At 29.6% G+C, this 23,820-nt stretch overlaps 4 protein-coding genes across 11 annotated transcripts; 2 read left to right on the top strand and 2 right to left on the bottom strand.

Annotated features, from left to right (window-relative positions):
• Positions 1-6: 6 nt before the first annotated feature.
• sicily (NADH dehydrogenase (ubiquinone) complex I, assembly factor 6 homolog sicily) lies at positions 7-1,686 on the bottom strand. Of its 4 annotated transcripts, none has more exons than XM_035095414.1 (6): positions 1,278-1,680; positions 989-1,211; positions 701-914; positions 519-604; positions 225-447; positions 7-142 (listed from the first exon to the last, which is right to left on the bottom strand). In XM_035095414.1, the coding sequence occupies exons 1-5, from the start codon at positions 1,382-1,384 to the stop codon at positions 256-258; spliced, it is 822 nt and encodes a 273-aa protein (XP_034951305.1). In that variant the 5' UTR covers positions 1,385-1,680; the 3' UTR covers positions 7-142; positions 225-255. The 4 variants fall into 4 exon arrangements, with proteins under 4 accessions (XP_034951305.1, XP_034951302.1, XP_034951303.1 ...); XM_035095411.1 differs by having other exon boundaries at positions 10-142; positions 519-914; positions 1,278-1,432; positions 1,636-1,686; XM_035095412.1 differs by having other exon boundaries at positions 10-142; positions 519-914; positions 1,278-1,429; positions 1,636-1,667.
• Positions 1,687-1,708: 22 nt separating this feature from the next.
• Bap60 (Brahma-associated protein 60) lies at positions 1,709-4,169 on the top strand. 2 transcript variants are annotated; one of them, XM_035095406.1, is made up of 6 exons: positions 1,709-1,845; positions 2,102-2,228; positions 2,327-2,499; positions 2,723-3,053; positions 3,133-3,330; positions 3,426-4,169. In XM_035095406.1, exons 2-6 carry the CDS (start codon positions 2,115-2,117, stop codon positions 4,089-4,091), a joined length of 1,482 nt encoding a protein of 493 aa, XP_034951297.1. In that variant the 5' UTR covers positions 1,709-1,845; positions 2,102-2,114; the 3' UTR covers positions 4,092-4,169. The 2 variants fall into 2 exon arrangements, with proteins under 2 accessions (XP_034951297.1, XP_034951296.1); XM_035095405.1 differs by having other exon boundaries at positions 2,708-3,053.
• A 316-nt stretch (positions 4,170-4,485) lies between these two features.
• Positions 4,486-6,014, top strand: LOC118074300 (uncharacterized). 2 transcript variants are annotated; one of them, XM_035095409.1, is made up of 2 exons: positions 4,486-4,731; positions 4,889-6,014. In XM_035095409.1, exon 2 carries the CDS (start codon positions 4,912-4,914, stop codon positions 5,908-5,910), a length of 999 nt encoding a protein of 332 aa, XP_034951300.1. In that variant the 5' UTR covers positions 4,486-4,731; positions 4,889-4,911; the 3' UTR covers positions 5,911-6,014. The 2 variants fall into 2 exon arrangements, with proteins under 2 accessions (XP_034951300.1, XP_034951299.1); XM_035095408.1 differs by having other exon boundaries at positions 4,487-4,727.
• A 123-nt stretch (positions 6,015-6,137) lies between these two features.
• Positions 6,138-23,444, bottom strand: LOC118074289 (piezo-type mechanosensitive ion channel component). 3 transcript variants are annotated; one of them, XM_035095390.1, is made up of 14 exons: positions 23,029-23,444; positions 20,543-20,663; positions 18,518-19,410; positions 17,178-17,222; positions 16,726-16,837; positions 16,544-16,653; positions 13,655-16,424; positions 12,646-12,708; positions 12,185-12,336; positions 11,788-11,964; positions 11,036-11,341; positions 10,866-10,942; positions 10,540-10,617; positions 6,138-9,764 (listed from the first exon to the last, which is right to left on the bottom strand). In XM_035095390.1, exons 2-14 carry the CDS (start codon positions 20,604-20,606, stop codon positions 6,956-6,958), a joined length of 7,656 nt encoding a protein of 2,551 aa, XP_034951281.1. In that variant the 5' UTR covers positions 20,607-20,663; positions 23,029-23,444; the 3' UTR covers positions 6,138-6,955. The 3 variants fall into 3 exon arrangements, with proteins under 3 accessions (XP_034951281.1, XP_034951284.1, XP_034951283.1); XM_035095393.1 differs by lacking the exon at positions 11,788-11,964; XM_035095392.1 differs by lacking the exon at positions 17,178-17,222.
• Between the last annotated feature and the right edge of the window lie 376 nt (positions 23,445-23,820).

Raw genomic sequence — 23,820 nt, 5'->3', positions numbered from 1 at the left:
TCAAAAGTTGATAAAGTCTTTTATTCTTATATTGTTTTTGTTTAATAAATTACAACTATTGTAATCATAACAATTTTTATCTTGAGTTAATTTTTCTTTAACTCAAAGTGGATATACTAACATCGAAATACCCTCTTTTACACTGAAAATAAATCAAATTTACTATCATCAAATAATTGTTTTTTTCATAAAACTTATTTAAATAATTATAATTAAAAAATTACTTTATTCTACATATCTTAACAAGTCAGTTATTTATAACGACCAAGGAGAAAACCATTTAGCGTAATATAAATGAAATGGCAGCATATTTTGTTTTTTGTACAGCTTCGAATCAAAAACATTAAAGTCTGAATGTTGTAATCTTTTTAAATACTTTGCAATATTTACTGCCGGTAGAAAAATATGTGATAAATTATGTTTGATATTTTTTCTTATCGAATCAGCCTGAAAAATGCAAACAAAATTACATCAATTTTATAGTAATATACTCTGATATAATTTACACAAATCATTACCTTTTCTAAATGTTGATTAGCTCTAGATGCAACTTCAAAAATTACTTCATTTAAGGCCTTACTAGATTCTCCTCTGAACACAGATTCTGAAGAAACACTGTGCCTTAGTAAAATATCTTGAGGAAGTACCATAATTCGTTTTTGTGCATGATAAGGAATCGATCTAATCAACGTTATTATACCTTGCGCTTTTCCTAAATGACTAGCCATGTGATCTACATGAATATCTTTAATATTTTTACTTTCTAATAATAAATAATAAATTGGTGATACTGTTTCTTCTGCATACTGTTCAATAGCAGATAAATCTAAAAATAAATCCGATTTTGATTGTTTCCATCGAGCATCTAATAACCTTTGGAAATATCGTTTTGACAATTTATGAATTCTTAAAATCTGCAAAGGAATAGATAAATATATAATCAATTGTTATTGTATATTTTTTTGAATGAAAAAGTTTGACATCTTACTCTATTCAATTCAAGTGGTACAGGAGCTTCAGGAGGATTATTATCATATATTTTAGACAATGTATCATTCCAAAAAGCATATCTCATATTGGCTATTGTTGGTTCACGTGTGTGATCTTGAACCAATGCTATTTCTACATTAAATGCTCGAATAGCAATTGCAGTTAATCGAATGTCTTTGGGTAATAAAAGAGAGCACAAATAATTCTCATAATCGTTTTTCCTATAAAAGATCAAAAATAAACTTCAATATTTATCAATAAAATATCCTCAGTATAAGTAATCTTACCTTACAAGTTGTAAACAATATTGAGATGGATTTTGTTTTTTGATAGTACTGACTGTATTCAGTAAACGGGAATGAGAATTTTTAAATATTAATTTAAATTTATTCATAATTTTTATTTTCTCAAAGCTGCCTTAGTTTTAATTTGTAATTTTCTTCTTAAACCAAAAACAATCATGAGTTCATACATCAATTGTTCATTATACAACTTTGTTTTCAATTGTAAATGATTCACTTATAATTTATTGATTATATTATATTATTATATTGACAAAAAATATAAATATTTATTTACGATTTAATTAAATATTTAAATCTTTTTTCTTTATGCATAAAATATTATTTATTTATAAATACATACATAAATGTGTACAAAATGTATTGAGAGCAAATACTTTGGAGTCAACTCCGCTAGAGACGACATATTCGTGTCTAAAAATTACCATGCGATGGTAATATCAAGTAGTGATCAGAGAAAGCTACGCCATAATGGAGTCGTTATGGAGTTTGAGAGCGATAATGGAGTAATGTTTGCAGTTTTGGCTTCATAAACAGTAAAGAGTGATTATTGGTAAGTACATCAATAAACAATAATTCATTCTTACGTCTTCTAAAACATTGAGGTTATAGGGAATTAAGCTTTCAATGCTTTTTTGATTTTTGTAGTTTTTTTACTCAAATTATTGTTGAGAAGGTAAAGATATTTTTTATGTAATTATATCTTACAGGTTATGAAAGAAAGTATAATTCAAATATTTCTGAATGAAGATCTACAAAAAATTTCATTTAAGTTATTGTAATAGACATCACATAAATGTATGTTTTAGGTGATCTTTAATCATGGCCCAAAGATTTCCAGTACCTAATACTGGGAATAATGGTCCACCAACTCAGAGATACCCTCCACCATCAGTTCCCCCAAATTTGCGTCAGTATGCTGGGCCAAATTTTCCGGTAAGTTATATCTTCATGCATCTTTTTAACGACTACCAAAGATATTTTTTTTTATTTAATACGAAATAGAAAATATATTACTATATATTTAATTGAAGATGCAACAAAGATCGGGATTCACTCCTCCACCACAAATGGGAACTGGAGGTCCTGGACCCGGTGGTATAATGCGACCTAATCAACCGTACACAAACATGAGGCAAGGGTCAATGGCAGCACCTCCTGGAGGCAAAAGAGCAGATCAGCGCATACCTATTTCACAACAAAAACCGTAAATAATAATTATTTTATAATAATTTTAATTTATTATTATTTACTTGTTTTCTGAGTATGTTTATTTTCATTTAAAAGAATTATTTTCATTTATTTTTATTTTGGCGAATACAAAAAACGACTCTGATCACCGTAGAACATACACCACACACGTTTCTAAATTTGTTTTGATTTTAAACATATGATTTCTACACAAACTTATCTAGGTATTTTTGGAACAGTGATTTTTCACATTCCACTTCGAAGAAGAAGAAGAAATTGGCTGATAAAATATTACCTCAGAAAGTGCGTGATTTAGTACCAGAATCACAGGCCTATATGGATTTACTCGCATTTGAACGGAAATTAGATGCGACAATTATGAGAAAGCGTCTTGATATTCAAGAAGCTCTTAAACGTCCAATGAAACAGAAAAGAAAATTACGAATATTTATTTCTAATACTTTTTATCCTGCCAAGGAGGCTGGTGAAGGTGAAGAAGGTTCTGTAGCGTCTTGGGAGCTTCGTGTTGAAGGTAGACTTTTGGATGATACTAAAAATGATCCTAATAAGGTATATTCAATTATAAAAATTCATATTAAAACTAAATAATTTTTGAAAATAGTGGACTGATTTATCAATATGTTTTCAGGTGAAAAGAAAGTTTTCGTCATTCTTCAAAAGTTTAGTAATTGAACTAGACAAGGACTTATATGGTCCTGATAATCATTTAGTAGAATGGCACCGTACATTAACCACGCAAGAAACTGATGGATTCCAGGTTAAACGTCCTGGAGACAAAAACGTTCGATGTACGATTCTTTTACTTTTAGATTATCAACCATTGCAAGTATGTTTAAAAATTTATGCTATTTTCATAATAATTACTACATTAATCTATGTTTTTAAACAGTTTAATTAAATGTTAACTGTTTTTTGCTTTAGTTTAAATTGGACCCAAGACTTGCCCGTTTATTGGGAGTTCACACTCAGACTCGACCTGTAATCATATCTGCATTATGGCAATATATAAAAACTCACAAATTACAAGACAGTCATGAACGGGAATTTATTAACTGTGACAAATATCTCGAGCAAATATTTGCATGTCCACGTATGAAATTTGCTGAAATCCCACAACGATTAAATCCTCTTCTTCATCCTCCCGATCCAATTGTTATTAATCACGTAATAAGCGTTGAAGGCACAGAAACTAAACAAACTGCTTGTTATGATATAGAAGTCGAAGTTGACGATACCCTCAAAACTCAGATGAATAATTTTCTTTTGTCTACTGCAAGCCAACAAGAAATTCAAAGTTTGGATAACAAAATTCATGAAACTGTTGAAACAATTAATCAATTAAAAACAAATCGAGAATTCTTCTTGAGTTTTGCAAAAGATCCACAGCAATTTATTAATAAATGGATTATTTCGCAAACAAGAGACTTAAAGACAATGACTGATGTCGTTGGAAATCCAGAAGAAGAACGAAGAGCTGAATTTTATTATCAACCATGGGCTCAAGAGGCTGTTTGTCGTTACTTTTATACTAAAGTACAGCAGAAACGAGCAGAATTGGAGCAAGCTCTTGGAATTCGAAATTCATAAATTTATTTAATCATTGTAGATATAAATTGTCATTTTCGAAACTTTTTAATGATGGTAGAAAAAACATTTTTCATTAAGTCATTTTTTGTTCTTTTTTTCTTTTAATCATATTTAAATTATGCTTTAATGTGTAATGATAATTGTTAATCAATTTAATGTATCAAAATAATAATGACGGTAATAATATCAATTTTTACATTCAATCTTCATTCACATGTCGTTGAAATATAATTGCTAACAACAAATTCAGTCTATTTATTTGTAAATTACAATTACGCTTGTAATTTTTTTTTAATTATATTATTTATTTTTCTATCAATTTACAGTGACGATTTTCGTTATTCAAATGTTTGTCCCTCCCTTTAGGCAGAACAATCAAACGCCCTCTAAGATTCATTTATAACCTAAAAGTAGATAAACAAGAATATTTTTGTTATTGTTATTTACATCGAAATTAATAATTTGCAACTATTTTTAAGCCCTAAATATTTTCAATGAGTGATAGCAATAATAAATTATTAAGAATGTAGTTGTTGTTGCTGTGCAAATTTTAAAAAACTATAAAAACAAATAAACTGAAAAGTTTGGTTAATTTTGTTGAAGACATTAACTATAATAATAATCATCATCACCTATGTAGGTCAATAATTATTTGTATTTTATCATCATTGTTTGCTATTATTTATTTTATATTACTTTAATTTTCAATTAAACATATTTATTTTTATCATTAAATAACAAATAACCTTAATAAATGATGAAAATAAATTAAATAAAGATAATTGTTATTATTACAGATTCAATAATTTAAATCAACAAGATGAATGACTCATTTTTGGAAGATTTGAATTTATTACCTCCAACACAAAAACCAGGATCTACGGTTCACCCGGCAGAAAAATACATTACATCACGAAATTCTCAATCCCCTACTTCTAGAGACCTTAATTCAGAGAGAGACGAACTTGAGGCTTTGATTAAACAACAACTAAAATCATCAACTCCAGTGCTACAATCATCATCCACGCAAAAAACATCTAATAAAAAATCAATTGAAAAAACAGCATCACCCATCACAAGTCAGCCTACTATAAATGTTCCAGTACCATTAGATATTACGCCTAAAAAGAAATCTGATATAAAAGATAAAAAGAATGAAATCAAAAAACAAAGTAGAGATGGGAAATATATTACAACGAAATCGAAGCTTACTGATAAAAAAGCTCATGTTAATGAAGAAAAATTGAAACCTGTTGAAAATATTGATTATATAGAAATACCTAAATCAAATTCATTACCTAAAGGACGAACAAAAAAACTATCAGAGCCGAAAGAATGTAGCAAATTATCAGATGGATCTTTAAAAGAGAATAACAAGCCATCAGACTCATCGGAAGATACAAGCTCTGATGTTGTAAAAGAGCCAAAACGAATTTCTACAGAAGTTCCAAAGCAGAAGAATGAAGTTAGAGGTGAAAAGGATTCTACTATTACGATAAATGCTGTGAAAAATATCGTCAGTGAGTGTACAAAGGCTGAGAGTGCAAGAGTTATGAAAATGATGCAGGATCTATATATAAATTCTCAAATGAGTTTAGTTAAACAATTAATGCTCGTAAGTGATGATATACGTGATACTTTATCGACAAATGATTCACCGCAAGTTCAAAAATTAATTCAAGAGAATGAACAACTTAAAAATAGCATAGTTTTTTTTAAAAATAAAATAGAAGAGTTACAAAAAGCTGCTGATTCAGTGGAAAAAGTTCGTCAAGAGAACATAGCTTTGAAAAAAAAAATTCATGAACTCGAGAAATAATGAAAATTTAGTTAATGATTAATTGGCATAATACTATTAAAAGTGATATTAATGTTAAAAACAATTCCGACATAAAACAATAGTTAATGAATAACAAAAACTAAAAATAATAGGAATGATAAGGTTGTATAAATGTTTATTCAAAATATTTTAATTTTTTTACTGTATGTGTATTTTCTTACTTAAATTAAATAAATAAAAAATGTTTATTTCATCTAATAATTTTTTTTTATTTCACCTGAGAAGATTTTTTAAATGTAAACTTGTAAATATAGAAATGCAGTTTACATAAATGCTTTATATACAATTGTTCATCAAACGGAATCTTAAAATTGAAAAGTAATGATTATAAAATTTCCATGAAGCTTCTCATTCATACTGCATTCATATAAACATGTAAAAACAAAGTTATTCGGCAGTATTTGTACGTCATATCACTTGGCATATAAATATATCATTTTTCATTTATTACTTTACGATAATTAAAAACCACTGATATCATTTCAATAATTGTAAATAAATTAACAAGTTAATGTCTTCGGAAAGCATTAAAACCATAGATACAACGATGATTAATATTTTAACTCACACGTTTTTATGTTTAGCTGACTAAAGCTAAAACTTTATATTTTTTCAGATTAACATTATAATTACAAATCAAACATAATCAATTGTAGCACACTTTTTCATTATTATAGAGCTGAAATAAATTGTTTTTGTAGAATAATTCTTCGAGAATTTTTCATAAAAATCTATGAAACATCAAGCTCTTTTAAATTCATTATTTTTGGCAGCATTCAAATATTTTCCTTTTGAATCATCAATTAGTAAATTGATCATTTTTGGGATATTTGAATTGTCATTGTCATGATTAGTAAATAGTTTTTGTAAATACTATTTTTTGTAAATATTAAATTCATCAATTATCGGACATACTTAACTGAAATCTGGTTGACTAGAAAATAACTTGATTCAAAACTGTAGGTTTTATAAACTTCAACCAGCTGCCTTATTTTTTCTAAATTAAAAACACTAAAAAATATATTTATTTATCTTTTTTCCTTTCTTCGTTTTCAACTCTTACATCATCATTATCATCATTATCATCATCATCATCATCTTCACTATCATGATCATCATCATCATTACCACCAACCCTAACATTACCTCCATAATTATTATCAACATCATCGAGATTATCATCATTTCCACCATCATCCTCTTCATCATTCGGTTCCGGTGGTCTCGTCCACCTAATTAACGTCTCTGGTGACCGATAAAGGAATATTAGTTTCGCAAATAGATCTTCCTCAAGCGACAATTCATTACTTTCACGCACTAGATAAATATCTAAACATAATCGCAAAATTCTGTCGACGTAAGGCATATCATCAAACATAATTTTAGAAGCCATATCGCTCACCAGTCTTCTAATTATTTGGCTTACGAGAATAACTCCAGTAGTATATAATCCAAGAATACCAAAACCACTAAGAAAACTTAAACTCTCTGGAAAAACTTTATCATTAAATAAAAACATAACAATTTGACTGCAATTATTCATAGGAACTTGATTGAGAAGTTCGTTGTAAATTGGATCATCACAACGTTCACTAACCATCCACCACTGTTGACCAGTATCTGAAGCTAATTGAAGTGTGACATTCCGATACAAATAATCAGGGTCTTGTCCATTGTCAGTACCAATAAGAGGATAACTTTCAGTATGAATTGATGATCGCATTAGTTGTTTAACAACTGCCGTACTCTTACTAGTAACCTTAAGAAACTTGGGAAAAACATTGTCTAGAGCTATAAAAGTGTTAGTTGAATTGGTAGAATCAGAACTCAGCAATTCGGATAAATTCGTTCTCACTGGATTAAATTCTCCATTTATAAACGGCAATATTTGGATATCTCTGATAGTAGGAGAAACTCCAGAGAAGTCTTTAGCGTCAGTTCTCCTACTTATTTTCCATTCCACCCTTACTCCAATACTAGTTTGATTATTTAATAACTCTTGCTGTAATTTTTTCTTTTCTAGAGGAGTTATTCCCCAAAACCTTTGTGAAGATTTACTTAACTTCACTACCGCAACGTCTAAAGGATCATAATTTTCAAGAAATGTGGAAGCAGCTCGATCTGATGAATAAATACTACGTAAAGTATGGAATTCTTCATTGTTATATTGGAGAATCGATGAATCTTGAGCAGAAGTAATGTAAATTGGTTCATGAGATCCAACTCTGATACTGAGAGACACTTCTGAAGGAATATTGGCCATTCCAACAGTGCCACCAAGTGCAAAAAGAAGCAGAGGAAACCAAATTACACCAATTATGACGAAAAGAGCACCACCTCCTACCATATATTTACTCATTTGGGCCTTTTTCACTCCTCTTGGTTGTGGAAAATCTGATTCTAATCCTCTCATACATTTTATTTGATAAATACTTGCAAAAATATCTTCCATTTTAAACCAATCCATCACTGTCATTGATGTGTCAGTCCAGATCCAATCCATTACTGCTCTCAACTCAAATAAGAATGGAACCAGCATAAATACTTTGAAAAGACAGTAATTGATGATGCTGTAATTTTTGCAAAGGAAATTACCAAGAATTCTTGTCGGATATCCAAGTCGTAATTGATAAGCTGAGAGTAATAAATAGAAACATTTCACGATGTACCATATTTGAGGAGGTAAATTATTACTGAATTGTCTACCAGTAACTCCGGGTAAAACAAAAAACATCCAAATATGAATTCCAAATACCAAAACATAATGAAAAATTAATTTACCGAAAATTGACTTTCGGAGATACAGAGCTCGATCCGTAACGATCAGAGCAAATTGTAATAACATCATTGAAAGGAATGGCATTGGTACACGATTTTCTTCAAAGTATGCTTTAACTCCTCCATCTCCTTGCTGAGTTCCAAAATATGAGAATCCAAAGATAATTAACAAAAAGTTGAAAAAGTCACAAAGAAACATATAAGCATAAACATTAGTTTTTTCTTTGCCATCAGGACTTAGAATATTGTCAAAGAAAATTTTTCCCGGTTCACAATACTTTTTGACAGTCATCTTGACTGCTGTAGAAAATTCAGTGTCACATACATAAGTTTCTTCATTTCTTATTTCAACAAGTCTTCCTTCGTCGCTTTCAATTTGATGTTGATTATTTAAATCTACTTCATCGGTGGAGGTTCCTACTCCTGGATCTCTTGAAGTTGTTTGTTGAGATTTTGGAGGTTGTTTATGATCTTCATTTTCCCATTGAAGCTGAGTTTTGTTTCTACTATTAGTTGGAGAAGATTTTAAAGTACCAACTGTCATTTGAGATGGAATTATTTTCCTCGTAGCATATGGAGTAGTCCATTGACCTAATGATTTCAACATAAATCTATGGAAGAATACCATAAGAAGTAATAGTAAATCCCAGAGAGCATAATCATTCTTCTTTTCAACTCCTATAATTCTTGGAGTCTCCATAGGCTTATTATATGGTAAATGTTGACTCCACTGTATTAATTCCAGTTGAAACATACACTTTATGATGACAATAGCTTCTGTATAAGCAATTATTGTCACCCAAAATGTTTTTGAAGGCCTTGGAATAGTTAATGATCCCCAGAAGAATACCATTAAAGGTAGAGGTGTAGAAAGAACTGATGCATTTTTAATTTGATGTAAGAAGATCATGAAGTAACATACAAATGTTGAATGAGCAAGAATTCCAAACCAGATTGATGCAAGAAGTTGGATAATGACAGGTTGATCTACTTCTGACAACTCTGGTTCTTCTTCTCCAGTCATTGGTGTTACTTGTGTTCTTGTCAGCATTGAGCTAAAGAAAATACAATAGTTTATTTATAAAGTAGCATGATCATAAAAATTAGAATATATAATGATAAATAGTTAGTAACATTTAAAAATCATGCAAGCATTCAATTAATTATAAGCAGAAAATTAATTGTTTCTTGTGAGAAATGAAAATCATAAAATAATAAAGAAGCAGAGGGTATATAGGATTAATTGTTAATGGATAAATATATGATGAATAATTTTGTTTCAATAGGTAAAATAAACCGATACCTGGAGGAGGATCCATCCAATCCTCGCTCCAAACTCGGCGCCATGATTCGGATGTGGGGTGCAGTCAGCAAACTCTCTGTCCTAGTAAAAATGAGGACATTTTTGTCTAACATTGATTTCTTTCAATCAAATGAAATAATAAATTCCATATGTACTTATTTTTATTACACTAAAAAATTTAGTTGAATTCTTTTATTTATTCTTCATAGGACAATTAAGATAAGGACTTACTTAAGGATTTTCAAAGGAACTCGAAAGGTTTTTTTTAAACGTTTTTGCAGCCATTGCGGTATTTCATGCCTATGATAAAATAATCATGCAATTTTTAGTAAACAAGGTAAACAGTAATTAGTGCAAACTAGTTTTAAATATTTAAATTAATTCAGTAACTGTAGAAATAATGAAAATTAGTGATTAGAGAGTTATATAAAGAAGCCACCAATACCAGGACCACACACGAGATTTTTTTAAAAAACAAAGTGATATCATTTTGCTGAAAAATAAATCATTTAGAAATCTAACGCTACCTTTGACTCTCTGATTTTTCTCGTCTCAATTCTCCTCTACTCTTTGATGTTTCACCGGAACTTTCCTCAGTCTCTGATCTGTTTACAGCAGTATATTTACAAACTAACTAAAACTACGTATTAAAAAGCTACCTTATCTATACTTAAAGCTTACTAACTAGATATGTACTGTGAAAATTCTTAAAAGTTTTTTTGGATTGGAATAATTAATAAATGTGCAACATTTTAAAGCTAATTTCTAATAAAACTTTTCTAATATTCAGCTTGATACGATTATCCTAAAAGTTACTATAAAAAATATAGTTATTTTGTAAAAAAAATTATACCTTTCTTTTAGCACTGGTATAGGTTGCCATATTTGATTGATTCCAAGTCTTACACCCATGCGAAAATCTGATTTTGCCTGAAAGATTTTTTTTTTTTTTAATAATTTTTTTAAATAATGCTTATTTGAAAATATTTTTTAAATAAATTCTTTTAATATTTTTTCACTTACTTTTAAATTAGTTTTTTCTTTAGCTAAAACTCTGCGAATATATCTATAATCTCTAGAAAATTTATTTAAATATTTTGTAGCAGAAATCATAAAACTATTGATAAGTTCAATAAAAAATTTAAAATAAGTGAGGATGGAAATTCTTGTTTTCATTTGCTCTTTGTTGTCTTCAGGTGTAGATGACGAGTCATAGTCAAAATCATCTTGAGAATCAAATGGTTTTGAAGTTCTTCTAGATTCATCATCCTTTCCTCCCAGTGTAGATCCTCGATCTTCATCTCGAATGGAAGCCTTTTTACTAGGACCCTATTAAACAAACGTAAATTAGAATTATTAATAAAAACAAAATAAATATTATGTACATATATACAATGCAAATTAAATAGCCGAAGAATTGTATGTTACAGTAGCCGTCCAAGCTAAAAGATATAAAATATTTACAAAAAAAATGACAGAAAACAGAAACGGTTTAAGTATAATCGATAAGCAGAAATACGCCTTCACCTCAACATTATCAACAATTAAACGACGAATAATTGATGAATAATAAAATAATATTTTTTGCACTAAACAAAATTAGCATAAAATAAAAATATTAGATAGATTCCATACTTCTATAGAAAAAACTGAATATTAATGGTAACGAATTACATTAAGAAGATAGTTATTTTGAAACGTGGCTATTTTGTTATACGTTAAAAATTATGCAACATTATTTAAATTATATATCTTTTGATGATGACAAGTCTCACTTCGGTCACCGCGGCAGTTTCAGTATCCGATTGGGCACTCAAATAAGACATGGAAGATTTCTTGCGGGATAGTGGCACACTTTGACGTCTCAATCGAAGTGCATCCTTGGCTGTTCCTCCATACATGGCAACGTGTGTTGCAATCTCTATGTCTGTCTTAAACAGCGTGGACATCAGCTGCAAGAATTACTTAGGGAATCAAAGTCTGTCTGCTAGTTAATATTTGATTGCTAAAGTTGCCATTAAATTATTAGTCTGAATTGATTAAAATTATTAGTTTGTGTATTACGTAATGGATTATGATGGTGCATAATAAATAAAATAATTGTTCAACTTATTTTAATAATTCACTAAATAAAAAATTATTGTTTGAATATCTCGTGAATTAATTACTTACTTCTGATATAGTCATTCTACGACCTGCAAGTCGTTGTTTACGACGTTGTTCGTCTTCATCAATCTCCATTTCAGAATCAGGAATAAGATCAGTCACATCGTCATCATCATCATCAAAATCGTCAAACATATAATAATCTCCTGACCTCACAGCTGGAAAGATTCATAAATTTATTCAGTTAAGTGTCCAATGAATATTTCCATCATTTAACAGATTATAAAGCCATGCAATAAATACTCCACAGGAACATTCACTAAGTACTAAACATAGAAAAAGGTATTTACAAGGACAATTTACAAGGATTAGAATAATTTACAAGGAAAGTTTTTATTGGTCTGAAGGATCTGAAAAAAACTACAGGGTAATTATTAGAATATTTAATTAGTGAAAAAATATTAAAATAGCCAGATGGATAGATAAGGTTCAGGACTCTGCAGAAAATACAGAATTCTTTAAATTACCCTCTCTATTCGTCTTTGGCACACGTTGTCTGTACAATGGCCGATCTCTTGGATAGATTGAATCTAATAAAACACACACATAAAACGTTTAAAATATAAAATATAAAAAAAGCAATCAACAAGAAAATAGAAATAATATATATTTAAATTTGAAAAAAAAAAATTCTGAAACAATAATCTGTTAAAACGACACGTTAGTTTTTTGTATGTAATAAATGAATGACTTGTACAATGATTGATGAAGACCATGCTGCTTAAAGAAGGCATGAAGACAGTAGAAATACGAAAGGTGCAGATCCACGGTCTAAATTCACTGCTGTGGAAGCTTATATACAGGACACGAAGACAGAGGCGGGATGATTGCTGATCGGTTACATGTTTGATGTGATCGTGGAGATCGTAATGATCTGGAAGCGATAGAGATGGATGCACGTGGAGTTATTGGAAGCTCTGTCCAGGTAATTCCTGCAAGACTAGACTGTCTTCGATGATTGATATCTCTCGACATAGATCGGCAAGACTGATCACTGTTGGGTGGTGGATCATATGGTGGTGGAGAAAAGACGGGAAAAGTCTCATCTGGTGATGGCCCACGAGGATTTAATTCACTGCTTGGAGGTGAGCCAAATGATATTCTTGTAGGCTCTAAATAGCCTTCAAGACTAACAGTCAGAATAGCAGAATTTGGAGACGGTGCCTGTAAATGTGAAGCAGCACGAGGAGTTAGAGGTAGTGGATCTTCATCTCGTTTCTCTTCCTGAAGGCTCGAAACATCTTCATCATCATCTTCATCGATGGGAGTCTGATATCCTTGAGGCGGAGTGTGTCCTGAGGACACATAAGAACTTGCGCTAGAAGTTCTTGCCAACGGAGCCATTCCTTGATATTGAGAATGCGTGAATCAAAGATGACAGAGGTATAAAGGATTAATGTGGCGATTACAATCATCGATTGATTGAATTTAATTAAAAAATTATTGAAAAATAGAAATAAATGAAATATTTCTTACCAACTTTATGACTTGAAGGCTCCGTGTAGCTTGGACCATGAATCCTAAGTTGATCTGCTTTAATTTTATCCATTTTGAGTTTAATCTTTTGAAGTACAGCTCGATCCAAATTCTCTTGAAATTCTATTCTATTTCTATGAAGATCTTCCAAGAGTTCAGCACCTCGAGAAGCCAAAATACTCATGGCTTTTGTTTCATCAACAATATGGAAAAAGTAATAACTTTTGAATAATCTTTTTTGAATGATAAGAAAAGCAAAACATATGCCATCCCAAACCATTCCAATATCTTCTCTTGATACTTCACAATGATTTGGCCCGTAATTTAGTATCGAATTATCGACTTTCTTCAAACAAGCAACACCTAATAACTGAATTAACCAACAAGCTTTTGCTTCTAATTCTTCAATGTAAACACAACCGAGTCCTTGTAGTATAGTTTTACAAAAAATAACTGATACATTATAACCAATTAAATAATTCCACCATCTGAGTATAACTCTTACAGGTCTAAGATAAAAATCACTTCCTTGCCAGAGGAAAATGAAAGATCCAATAAGATAACCCAGAGAGAACAAATTTGTTCGATTGGTTCCAGCTAAAAACATCATGGACAATGTAATCCACATACAGCTCATCATTGATCCTCTTTTAACGACGTCCAACCAGCAATGAATATGAGAAACATAGTCTTTAACAGGATTGATGAAGTTCGGTTTATCCATGTCTTTATAAACAGAATAATTATGTCCTGCGACAAATTCTGTATTTGTAGCTTCACTTTGAGCTTCAATATTAAACACTATGCTCTGTCTAATGATCATATAAAGTAGGAAAAAATCACACACAAGTTTTGTTGGATCTGGCGGATACTCAGGATCAGGGAAATACATCCATTCATGGAGATTAATGTTAGCAGACCATGGATATTTAATACAGAGCCACGTTGGTGGAGCAACTACACAGGCATATTGCACTATAAGCATTACGATAGCAAAAACTCTGAAGAACGGCCAGATTTTAGCTGCTGTACGACGAGTTTGGGCAAATAAAACAAGCAACCAAACTCCATATATAACAGAGTAAAAGTCTAATCGAGTGCCAATAAGAGCTACTATACCAATCAAACAGAATTCTAAACCAAATTTATAGAATCCATAGTTGAGGAAAAATTTAAGACATTCAGCTATTCCTTTATCGGCATCTGCTCTTTTTATTTTTGGAAACATAATTTGAGGGGTTTCCATCGATTCTCCTTTGCTATAACGATAGAAACACTGTCTTACTGTGATAATGGCTCGTATTGTAGTAACAGTAACAATACCAATGTAACCTTTTAATAAATCTGGCAACATTCCTGGTTTAGCTTTATCCATTCCAATCCACTCGGCTATGTTAAATGTCTTGGTATGATTAACTGTATGATTATTATTTGAATCCGGAATCTCACTTGTACAATTAACATCCCATTTTCTGTGATCAATATATTCTATTTGATACAACATTTTTGCTATCATTAAAATAGCTATAGCTACAGACATACCATTGATTCCCATAATTTGTATTTGTCGTTTGAAATTCATTGTTACAGCAATAGTTATCACGAAAATAAAGTTTATAGCACAAACATCGTTCAAACAAAGTAGCATTAATGAGGTAAATATTATTTTCTGCATGTGAATTTCGAGAATTAGCCAAAAGTAACTGTAAAAATCTTTCAATTGTTGGACAGTTTTTCGAAAGAATGCAGCTCTTTCTAGTTTTGACATATGTTTAAGTTGTCTAAGACTAAAAATTGTTGATGGTTCTTCTCCTGAATTTAACAGTACATCAACTGTCGAAGTAGTTGCTATTGGTGGTGTTAAACTCTCACGTTTAGATTCTACAGATACATTGACGTTTTCAATATTAGTCAATTCCAAAAAGTCATCATGAAAATAATGAATTTGAAGTACTGTAATGATGACAAAGAAAGTTGGCGTCAAAAGACGTACGAATAAATCTTTTGTAGCATATCTTTCAAGGCCAATATCTTTTTGCAAACGTTCATTGATATGAAGATATTTCCAATATTCCAGGAAATTTTTAAACTGGTATGTATATACAAGAATTAACATAACTACAGAATAAACGATGACGGCGATCCAGAAACCGTACATCATCTTTCGCCAAGCAGACCAAGAGAGTTGAAAAGAAATAAGGAAAAAGAGGAAAAGCATCATATAAATAATGCGGAAGACAGTCATCCTCTCTCCAGTAATTCCACTTGTAAAAAGCATTATAGCAACTACGACAATCCAAAATTTAGTTAGAAGCTTTTTAACAACTATTCCAACATCTTTCATGAATTGGCTTTTGATTTCTGGAGTATCATGGTGTATAGCAGTTGACATGGATACATGAAGAGGTGCTACCATGTCTCTGAGAGTTGACGTTTGATGTGCTTGTAATCTTTCAGCCATGTATTGCCGCATCGTTATCCAAAACATTGTCATAAATCCACTTTTAACGACAAGATGCCAACTGTTGAGTGTATCAGCTTTTGGAAAACCTATTTCTGACATTTCCACTCCAGAAATTACGTCTGGTAATTCTTCCGGAGTTAAATTCATACTGTAAACGTAGCCAACAAGAAGCAATACAGTTCCATAGAATACAATGAATGGAGAACACTTCATCATTATAGCTCGTTTATTCGGTGCCATCCAAAGAATTAAAGCCCAAAGTAAGAAGACAAAGGTTGTCCAGCTATGATACATAATACTCCAAGTCTAAAAAAAATTTGTTATCATTTGATCGTGAATAAAAAAAAATATTACAATACATGAAAACTATAATTTTAAGAGCCTTGTAATTTTATTAAGGACATAATTGATAAGAAGACGCTTACCATCATAATTATGTTTGTTCCCAAGTATGATGAATGAGCAAATAATTGAAAAATAGAATAAACTGCCATGATAACATGTTCAATTGGTCCCATACGATCTTCTGGAGCATCTTTATTATAATAATAATAATTACTTTTTTTGCTTGTTATTGGTATTTTTATCAATCATCATTATAACTAACCTTCAGTTATTGATTGCATTTGTATATTATCATCATTATGACCATCCTGAACGATAACACTTCCTGTAGAATCTTGAAGAAGTCCCGTACGTCCCGACCCAAAACGCATCAACTATTTATAATAAAAAAAAATTAATAATGAAACTTATTTTTAACATAAAAGTCTGATATAATCATTCATTTTTGTGAACAATGGTTAAATGTATGTACATGTATTACAGCATAAAATTATTTACAAGTGCAAACTATCGAAATAACACGCAAATACAATTTTGATACAATAAAAAAATTACTCTCACCAGTTGAGAAACATTTATGACAGAATAATTATTCTGTGGCTAGATTGCATGTATGGAATAGATAAATTATAAAAGATTAATTAGTATTTATTTTTTAGAAAATTAAGAAAAACTTGTTTATTTTAAAAAAAAAAGCTGAGCAACAATACGTACAGGTGTTCTTTCATCCGGCTGAGGCTTGGAAGCAGCAGATGGTTTCTAAAACAATGAACCAAGAAAAAATAGACATTGGCCAAGCCAAAAAGAAAGTATGCTAATAATTATTAAATAAAAAAATTAAGATCTAGAAAAATATATAAGTAAAAGCCTAAACATTGATAAAAATTATTTGTTGTTATTTACTACAAATAGCTATGGTGATGTTTCAATAAATGCATATTTTAGTTCAGAATCTATTAAAATTAATATAATTAATTACAAGCGAAGCTTGACACAGAAGCTCTACGATATATTGACATTCAACATTAATATATTTTTAATTTTAAAATATATTCTCACGTATGCCTTTCGGCGAGCAGATTGCCATCTTTGTGATGGCGTTCTGCGTCTTAGAGACACGTGATGTGAAAGTTGGGTATCCAGATTTTTAAATTTCTGACTCAATCGTGCCGATTCATCATCCTTTAAAGTCTGTATTGTATTAATTAGGTAAGCCGCGTCACCATAAGATCAAAAAATATTATTTTGGGGTTCAAAAAAATTAATATCAATTAATAATAATAAGATTAATTACTTTTATCAATAATACTAAAATAAGTTTCATTAACTAATTAATTAATTAATAGCTTCATAAGTTTTTGCATTATTTAGTCTAATTTATGATACTAAGATAATCCATTTAAATTTAAACTCTTGACATTTGTAAGTATTTAGGTTTCTATTCAACAGGGGAAATTATCAACTTTTCTACCCTCTGATTTCGATGAAAAGATAAGTGGTCGTTCCAATAGGGTCACCCTTAATATACCCTAGGAAGATCTGATAAACAGGTAGTAGTTTTTTTAAGAATAAGTAACTTTGTATATTGCATTTGTAAAAGAAATGGTTAATTATGTTAAATTTATTAGTTTGAAGTTTTATTTGGTGTGCTTCAATAGCTTAAACCAGATGGTCTTTATATTAGTGTTATCATTAATCTTTTTTTTGTTTTAAAATAACTTGGAACTATAAATATCACTATTTTTAAATTCAATTAAACTTCATTTTCATTACATCATCTTCTAAAATAAAAGTTTTTTGATTTGAAATTTTTACATAAGAAAGATTTCAAGTTTTAATTTTTTGTTTACACCTGCATTGTTTTCTATCAATGTGATTAATTGCTATTATTATTTATGTCATTATTAAACGATTATTAGTTGTATATATTTCAAGAATTTAAATTTAAAAAAATTATTAACACTCTAAATTTGAAATAAACTAGTTAATTCACTACAATAAATTAAAGCCTAAATGAGTTCATGATTTAACACTGATTAATTATTAAGTCTTACCGGTTTTTTAAAGAGAAATTGTGACTGAAGTGCAAGAACATAATATAACCAAAAAAGCCTCAATGAATAAGCATAACCATTTTGAGTCCACTCCTTGTCATCAGGATTAAATTGAGTATGCCTTGGATCGGAACAGTTGGTGATGTAGTACGCATCAAGACCAAAATATCTTGACCAATTACCCTTAACTGGAATAAATTCTTGAGGCCATTGATTTTGATAAGATAACAAGACAATAATATGAACAACAACAACGGCCATCAATATTCTGCAGACAACTGCAAAACCTCGAGACAATTCTCGATTACATGCCCACCAGGTAGCTGCACCCAAGAACATCAGGAAATAAAAACCTCCCTCGACAGAAGGAGTCATTGCTGCTGCATAGCATAAAGATGCTAAAACAACATAAGTTCCGATTCTTCCCAAGAAATTAATTATCTTGATATTCTTATCATCTGGTTTTTTAATTATTGGCTGAAGACGTGTTTCTAGTGGTGTATTCTCAAGATCTTTTTTCTCTTCTGATGTAAATCGACGACAGAGAATATACACAATAATCATCACTGGAAGTGCTGCTATTTCAGGTATCAACCAGAAAAATATTTCAAATACTGACGCATGGTCCATTCGCACTAGACCAATATGCCTAAATATTTCTTCTAATAAACTGCAATTCTCTGTAAACTTTTCCCATATCGAAGACACACTAAGTAAAATAATTTGAAATGCAAATTGAATGCATCCTGTGATGAGAGTTAAAGCTATACAAGATTTTAAATAGTGTCCAGTTGATTTCTTCATCGTTGTTGATGTTGGAACTGGGATGAAAGGTGATATCAACATCATTATCAGATAAATAAGTGATAATCCTGTTGGCCGCCATACTGCACCTGTGAAAAAGTTCAAAAATTTAAGAAAACAGTTTTTTCTTTAAATTAAAAATATATATTTATAATGTGATTTGTTGCATTTTAAAGTTTCTAATTCTATGAAAGTTTTCAAGATGAGACTTAAAATGTCGTTAATTAATTAACATAGTTGAGTTGTAATTATCGTTGAGTTGTTAATTGTTTCCGTGTTTACTATCCATTATCACACTCGACAGAAGTCCTCAAACGATTTTTCTTTTAAATCTTGCTTATTAAATTAATTATATTAATACAAACTATTTCTTGAATGACATTGACCTTAAAATCAGGTCAAATCAGCGACTCCCACACATAGAAAGAAGATCTTCTAAAATTTGTTATCATCGGAAGTGAAAATAAAGTCTTAAAATACTATTCGAAATGCTCCACTTTTATTTCTTATTTTTCTGTCTTTGTTATTTTAGTCTAGTCTGTCATCTAGACACTTACATCTTGACAAGCTCTCGTACGTTATTTACTAGAGTAATGAGATAATTATTTCCTATCATAACTTACATTGTTTATTTTCATTGGCAAGACTAATTTTTTCTTTCATATTTACATAAATAAATAATAATTTCAACCAAAACTATTTTTTATTTTCAGAGAATAAAATAATTATTAGAATAAATGGAAATTTATATTAGTAAAATTGTGCTAAATTTTTCTATATCAACAAAGTTTCTACCGCCATTTGAATACTCTGCTAATTTTGGCACATAATTGATTGCTGACTTACAAACAGTCTTCCTACTCATCTACTGACACTATTATATATTACAACTCTGAATTCCACTAAGCCACAGAAACTCGTCAAAATGCCAAACGAAATAATGTCTCGTCTCTCAATAAAATACAAAATGAAAGTAAGTTTATTATGAAAGAATGTTTTACATCTTATAACAATTAATTATTGAAAGTTAAATAATTTCTGATAAAAGCAGGAGAAAAAAAGTTGGAAGAAGATATGCTTGACAAATTAAATTAATGAGTGATGAGTTGACCTTTTCATTTAAAACGGCAAATGTTAGTTGGTAAGAGAAGAAAGTTCTCAAGCCAGTAAATCAGATCATATAAAATAGATGGTATAAAAAATTTTAAATCGCAAACTTACAGGCCGTGAATGTTCCAGGTACGACGACCCGCAGCAAAGCTGCATTTATCCAATATTTCATCATGTTAAAGTTTTTTTCCAGTTTGTCCGAATGGAAGTGACCTTATTTTTTTGCCAGTACCTGAAAATGCAAAACATTAATAAAAGAACTATGTGCAGGAACGGTAAATGAACTGCAAATTATCTTTTTACTAATTTTAAAATCGATATACTGCAGTATTTCGCGTCAGTGTTGTTTTTTTATATGCTGAAATTAAAAGCTAGCCGGATTTATTGAACTTTGAATAAATTTATCATCTTTAATTTTTTTATTTTTATTTCAGTCATCATTATGTAACATATCATCATTAACCGTGATGCAGAATTGTTATCATAAAATTTTTTATTATGATTTCATCGATTTCTCATAAAACTAAAAAAAAAGGAAAAAATACAAAAGTCTAGAACCATAAAATTGCTATAAAAACTTTCTAGTCATTTTGTAATATAAGAAATTATGACGACAAAGTAGATTTCAATGCAAATAAAGCTGTATGACAAGCTAGAGTGTTGTCTTTCTTGGGAACACTTGTCAAAGATTCTCGAGTGGAACAAGAAGAATGCACTATGCGATTAAATATGGATAGTACTTTCATATGTTTCATTCTCTACTTTACACTCTTCAATTTAATTATTAAAATAGAAAACCAGGGCAAAGTGGTCATGGGGAACAGAGAAATGAAATGGCCTCTCCTACAAAATTCAAAAAATCAATTCTTTCATATCTCTCTAAAATCATTTTTATTATTTTCAATCATAAACTATTAAATTTAAATTCAATTAAAGTTTATCAAATAAAATCAAATGGAGGATTACTAGAATAAAATTCTTTTACAAAAATTCAACTTCCTTCCTTGTTCAATTTTTAATTTAATATTTATTGTGATTGATTGATCTGTTTGTCAGCAATGGTTTAAGTCTACAAAAGGTTTATTTAGGAGGGATCGTATGTCATTATATGGACGGAACAACAGAGTTATGTAGGGTGTGATCAATCGTTCGAAATTTCGGTTTCCGTAAAAAAAATCTTGCCAATAATCAACAAATGAATATAAATAAAATTAACGAGAATGATAAATTCTAACAAGAAAAAACCAAATTCTTTTAATGCAACTTGCATTAATGAAATTAAATCTTTTTATATTAAAATATGAACAACAGAGATAAGAAAAAATTAATAACTAAATTATGAAATTTACATTTGTTTTTATCATTATCAGAGATCGTTAACTGCAAGACCTGATTTGCTTATCCTTTAATGGCGTCACACCCATTAAAAAAGTGAAGACCACACCATGATAATGTTTAGTTTGTTTAATGACAAAAACGATTACATGATATGGAGCACGCAATAACGCAGTATATTTAATTTAAAAGAACACGTGAATCTTTGCTGCTCCAAAGTTAATAAGATGACAATTTATTAATGAGACAGTTCTTAGTTTTATTTATTTAGTTAGTAGTTATCATAGAGTTTTTTTTTAATTACCATAATTTCAGATTAAATGGATCTTTTAATAAATTAAAAATATTCGGGCTAAAATGTTCTTCCTTTAATTATCATGATAATATATTTATAATTAGTTATTTTAAACTTTAGGACCGAGTAATTAAAATGCATTAATTCATTCAAGAGTTGATAATAACTTAATAGCAAAAATAATAGTTTTTAAAATTATTTATACAGTAAATAAAAATAATAACACTCTTGACACAAATTGTCTTAAAAAACTTTTGAAAATTTATCGTTTATAATTCAACTTTTTAATTCATGGGAAATGTTTCTCAATTTATACTGAATTATTTCAGAACATTCATTCTAATTTTAGATTCTTAGTATGGAATGCAAATTATTCAAATGAATTCGATAATCCTATTCGTTTAGTATCTAAGCGTTCAAAAAAAAAATCAGCTGTTCTTGGTACTATTTTTTTGTATAATAGTTGCTGTGATTTATTATCAGCATCTATTCTTTTTTCTTGTACTTTTTCATGCTGATAATTATTTTTTACAGTACATACCGTCACGTTTAATCATTTTGTCATGCAGGAAGTTTATACACTCATTGAACGGTCAGTACAAAGAACATTTATCATTACGGTAATATTTGAACAAATTTATTATCATATTTATTTGAAATGGAACCGCAATTTTTATGCAATATTTTACATTATACGTGATAACAGTATATTGATAGGAAACTATGGGCTATAAATTTAAATCAAAAATTTAAAACTTCTTGATCATCTCCTATATTTAGTATGAATGATAAGCAATCAACAGTTTAGTGAATGTAATTTTTCAGTGTCAACATAACTTTTGTTGGATCGATTTCATGACATATGATATGTATGAGTTATAGGTGACATGTTAAGTTTAACTATTGATACTTAAGTTTCATGGCTTTCTTCAAGTTTTAATATACTATCAATACAGCACATATTTACCTTATTAGTCGCAACCGTAGATATCAAACATTATATCTTTCTGTTGACACACACGATTTTATTTTTTTGGCTCAGGGCTATAACATGAATCTTCACGATCATTAAATTAACAACGTAACATAAAAACTTAATTACTTATAATATCATTTCTTTGTTTAATTCATTCACTTCATTTCGTAATATTTTAGTTATCACAATTTACACAACATATTTTACTATTGTATTCGCAATTGTAATGTGAAGCCGACATTGTTTTTATTGTCAATTCTTTGTAATGTCGTTTAGTAACTGGTTTAAATAGATTAATGTGTCATAGTCATTGTTCTTTTTGTTAATAATAAGTTATCTACTCCGACTGTTATTAACGAATAAAATAATTACTAGACAACTGTCGTCGTAGTCTACACGATACAACCGGTGAACTATAACTGACTGTCACTCCAATCATGCTCACACATGTACATAACAATTCTACGCTCACATGTTCATGACTCTATCGATAAAAAATATTTTGTTATTTACATTACCAACACGTGCCTCAAGAAAATCTACCTTATCGATAAACGAGTGATAATTTAAAAATTTGACTTTTTTTCTTCTGCAAATATAATAAACTATTTTTAATAATATTAAAAACAAATTAACATCTAATTAATATCATTTATTTTATTTCTTTCTATAAACAATACATAAGATACATGTAAAAATGTTTATCAATATTTTTTTAATATAAATCGTATTATTTTATAAGAAGAACATATTTATAGATACACTTATGTTTATCAATTTTTT

Source organism: Chelonus insularis, unplaced genomic scaffold, assembly GCF_013357705.1.
Source record: "Chelonus insularis isolate UGA/USDA-ARS -01 unplaced genomic scaffold, ASM1335770v1 contig_135_pilon, whole genome shotgun sequence".
In the NCBI taxonomy this organism is placed as follows: domain Eukaryota; kingdom Metazoa; phylum Arthropoda; class Insecta; order Hymenoptera; family Braconidae; genus Chelonus; species Chelonus insularis.
The sequence above is the reverse complement of the archived record's forward strand: the minus strand, read 5'-3'. Positions and strand labels throughout refer to the sequence as shown.

Excerpts from the sequence above, each read along its gene's own strand:
- sicily (XM_035095411.1), bottom strand. The coding sequence starts at position 1,384 with ATGAATAAATTTAAATTAATATTTAAAAATTCTCATTCCCGTTTACTG. Across the intron at positions 1,212-1,277 it reads TATTGTTTACAACTTGTAAG|GAAAAACGATTATGAGAATT; the intron begins GTAAGATTACTT and ends GATCTTTTATAG. Across the intron at positions 915-988 it reads TACCACTTGAATTGAATAGA|ATTTTAAGAATTCATAAATT; the intron begins GTAAGATGTCAA and ends ATTCCTTTGCAG.
- Bap60 (XM_035095405.1), top strand. The coding sequence starts at position 2,115 with ATGGCCCAAAGATTTCCAGTACCTAATACTGGGAATAATGGTCCACCA. Across the intron at positions 2,229-2,326 it reads ATGCTGGGCCAAATTTTCCG|ATGCAACAAAGATCGGGATT; the intron begins GTAAGTTATATC and ends ATTTAATTGAAG. Across the intron at positions 3,054-3,132 it reads CTAAAAATGATCCTAATAAG|GTGAAAAGAAAGTTTTCGTC; the intron begins GTATATTCAATT and ends ATATGTTTTCAG.
- LOC118074300 (XM_035095409.1), top strand. The coding sequence starts at position 4,912 with ATGAATGACTCATTTTTGGAAGATTTGAATTTATTACCTCCAACACAA.
- LOC118074289 (XM_035095390.1), bottom strand. The coding sequence starts at position 20,606 with ATGATGAAATATTGGATAAATGCAGCTTTGCTGCGGGTCGTCGTACCT. Across the intron at positions 11,342-11,787 it reads AAACTGCCGCGGTGACCGAA|GGTCCTAGTAAAAAGGCTTC; the intron begins GTGAGACTTGTC and ends TTTGTTTAATAG. Across the intron at positions 10,618-10,865 it reads ATACCAGTGCTAAAAGAAAG|ATCAGAGACTGAGGAAAGTT; the intron begins GTATAATTTTTT and ends TGCTGTAAACAG.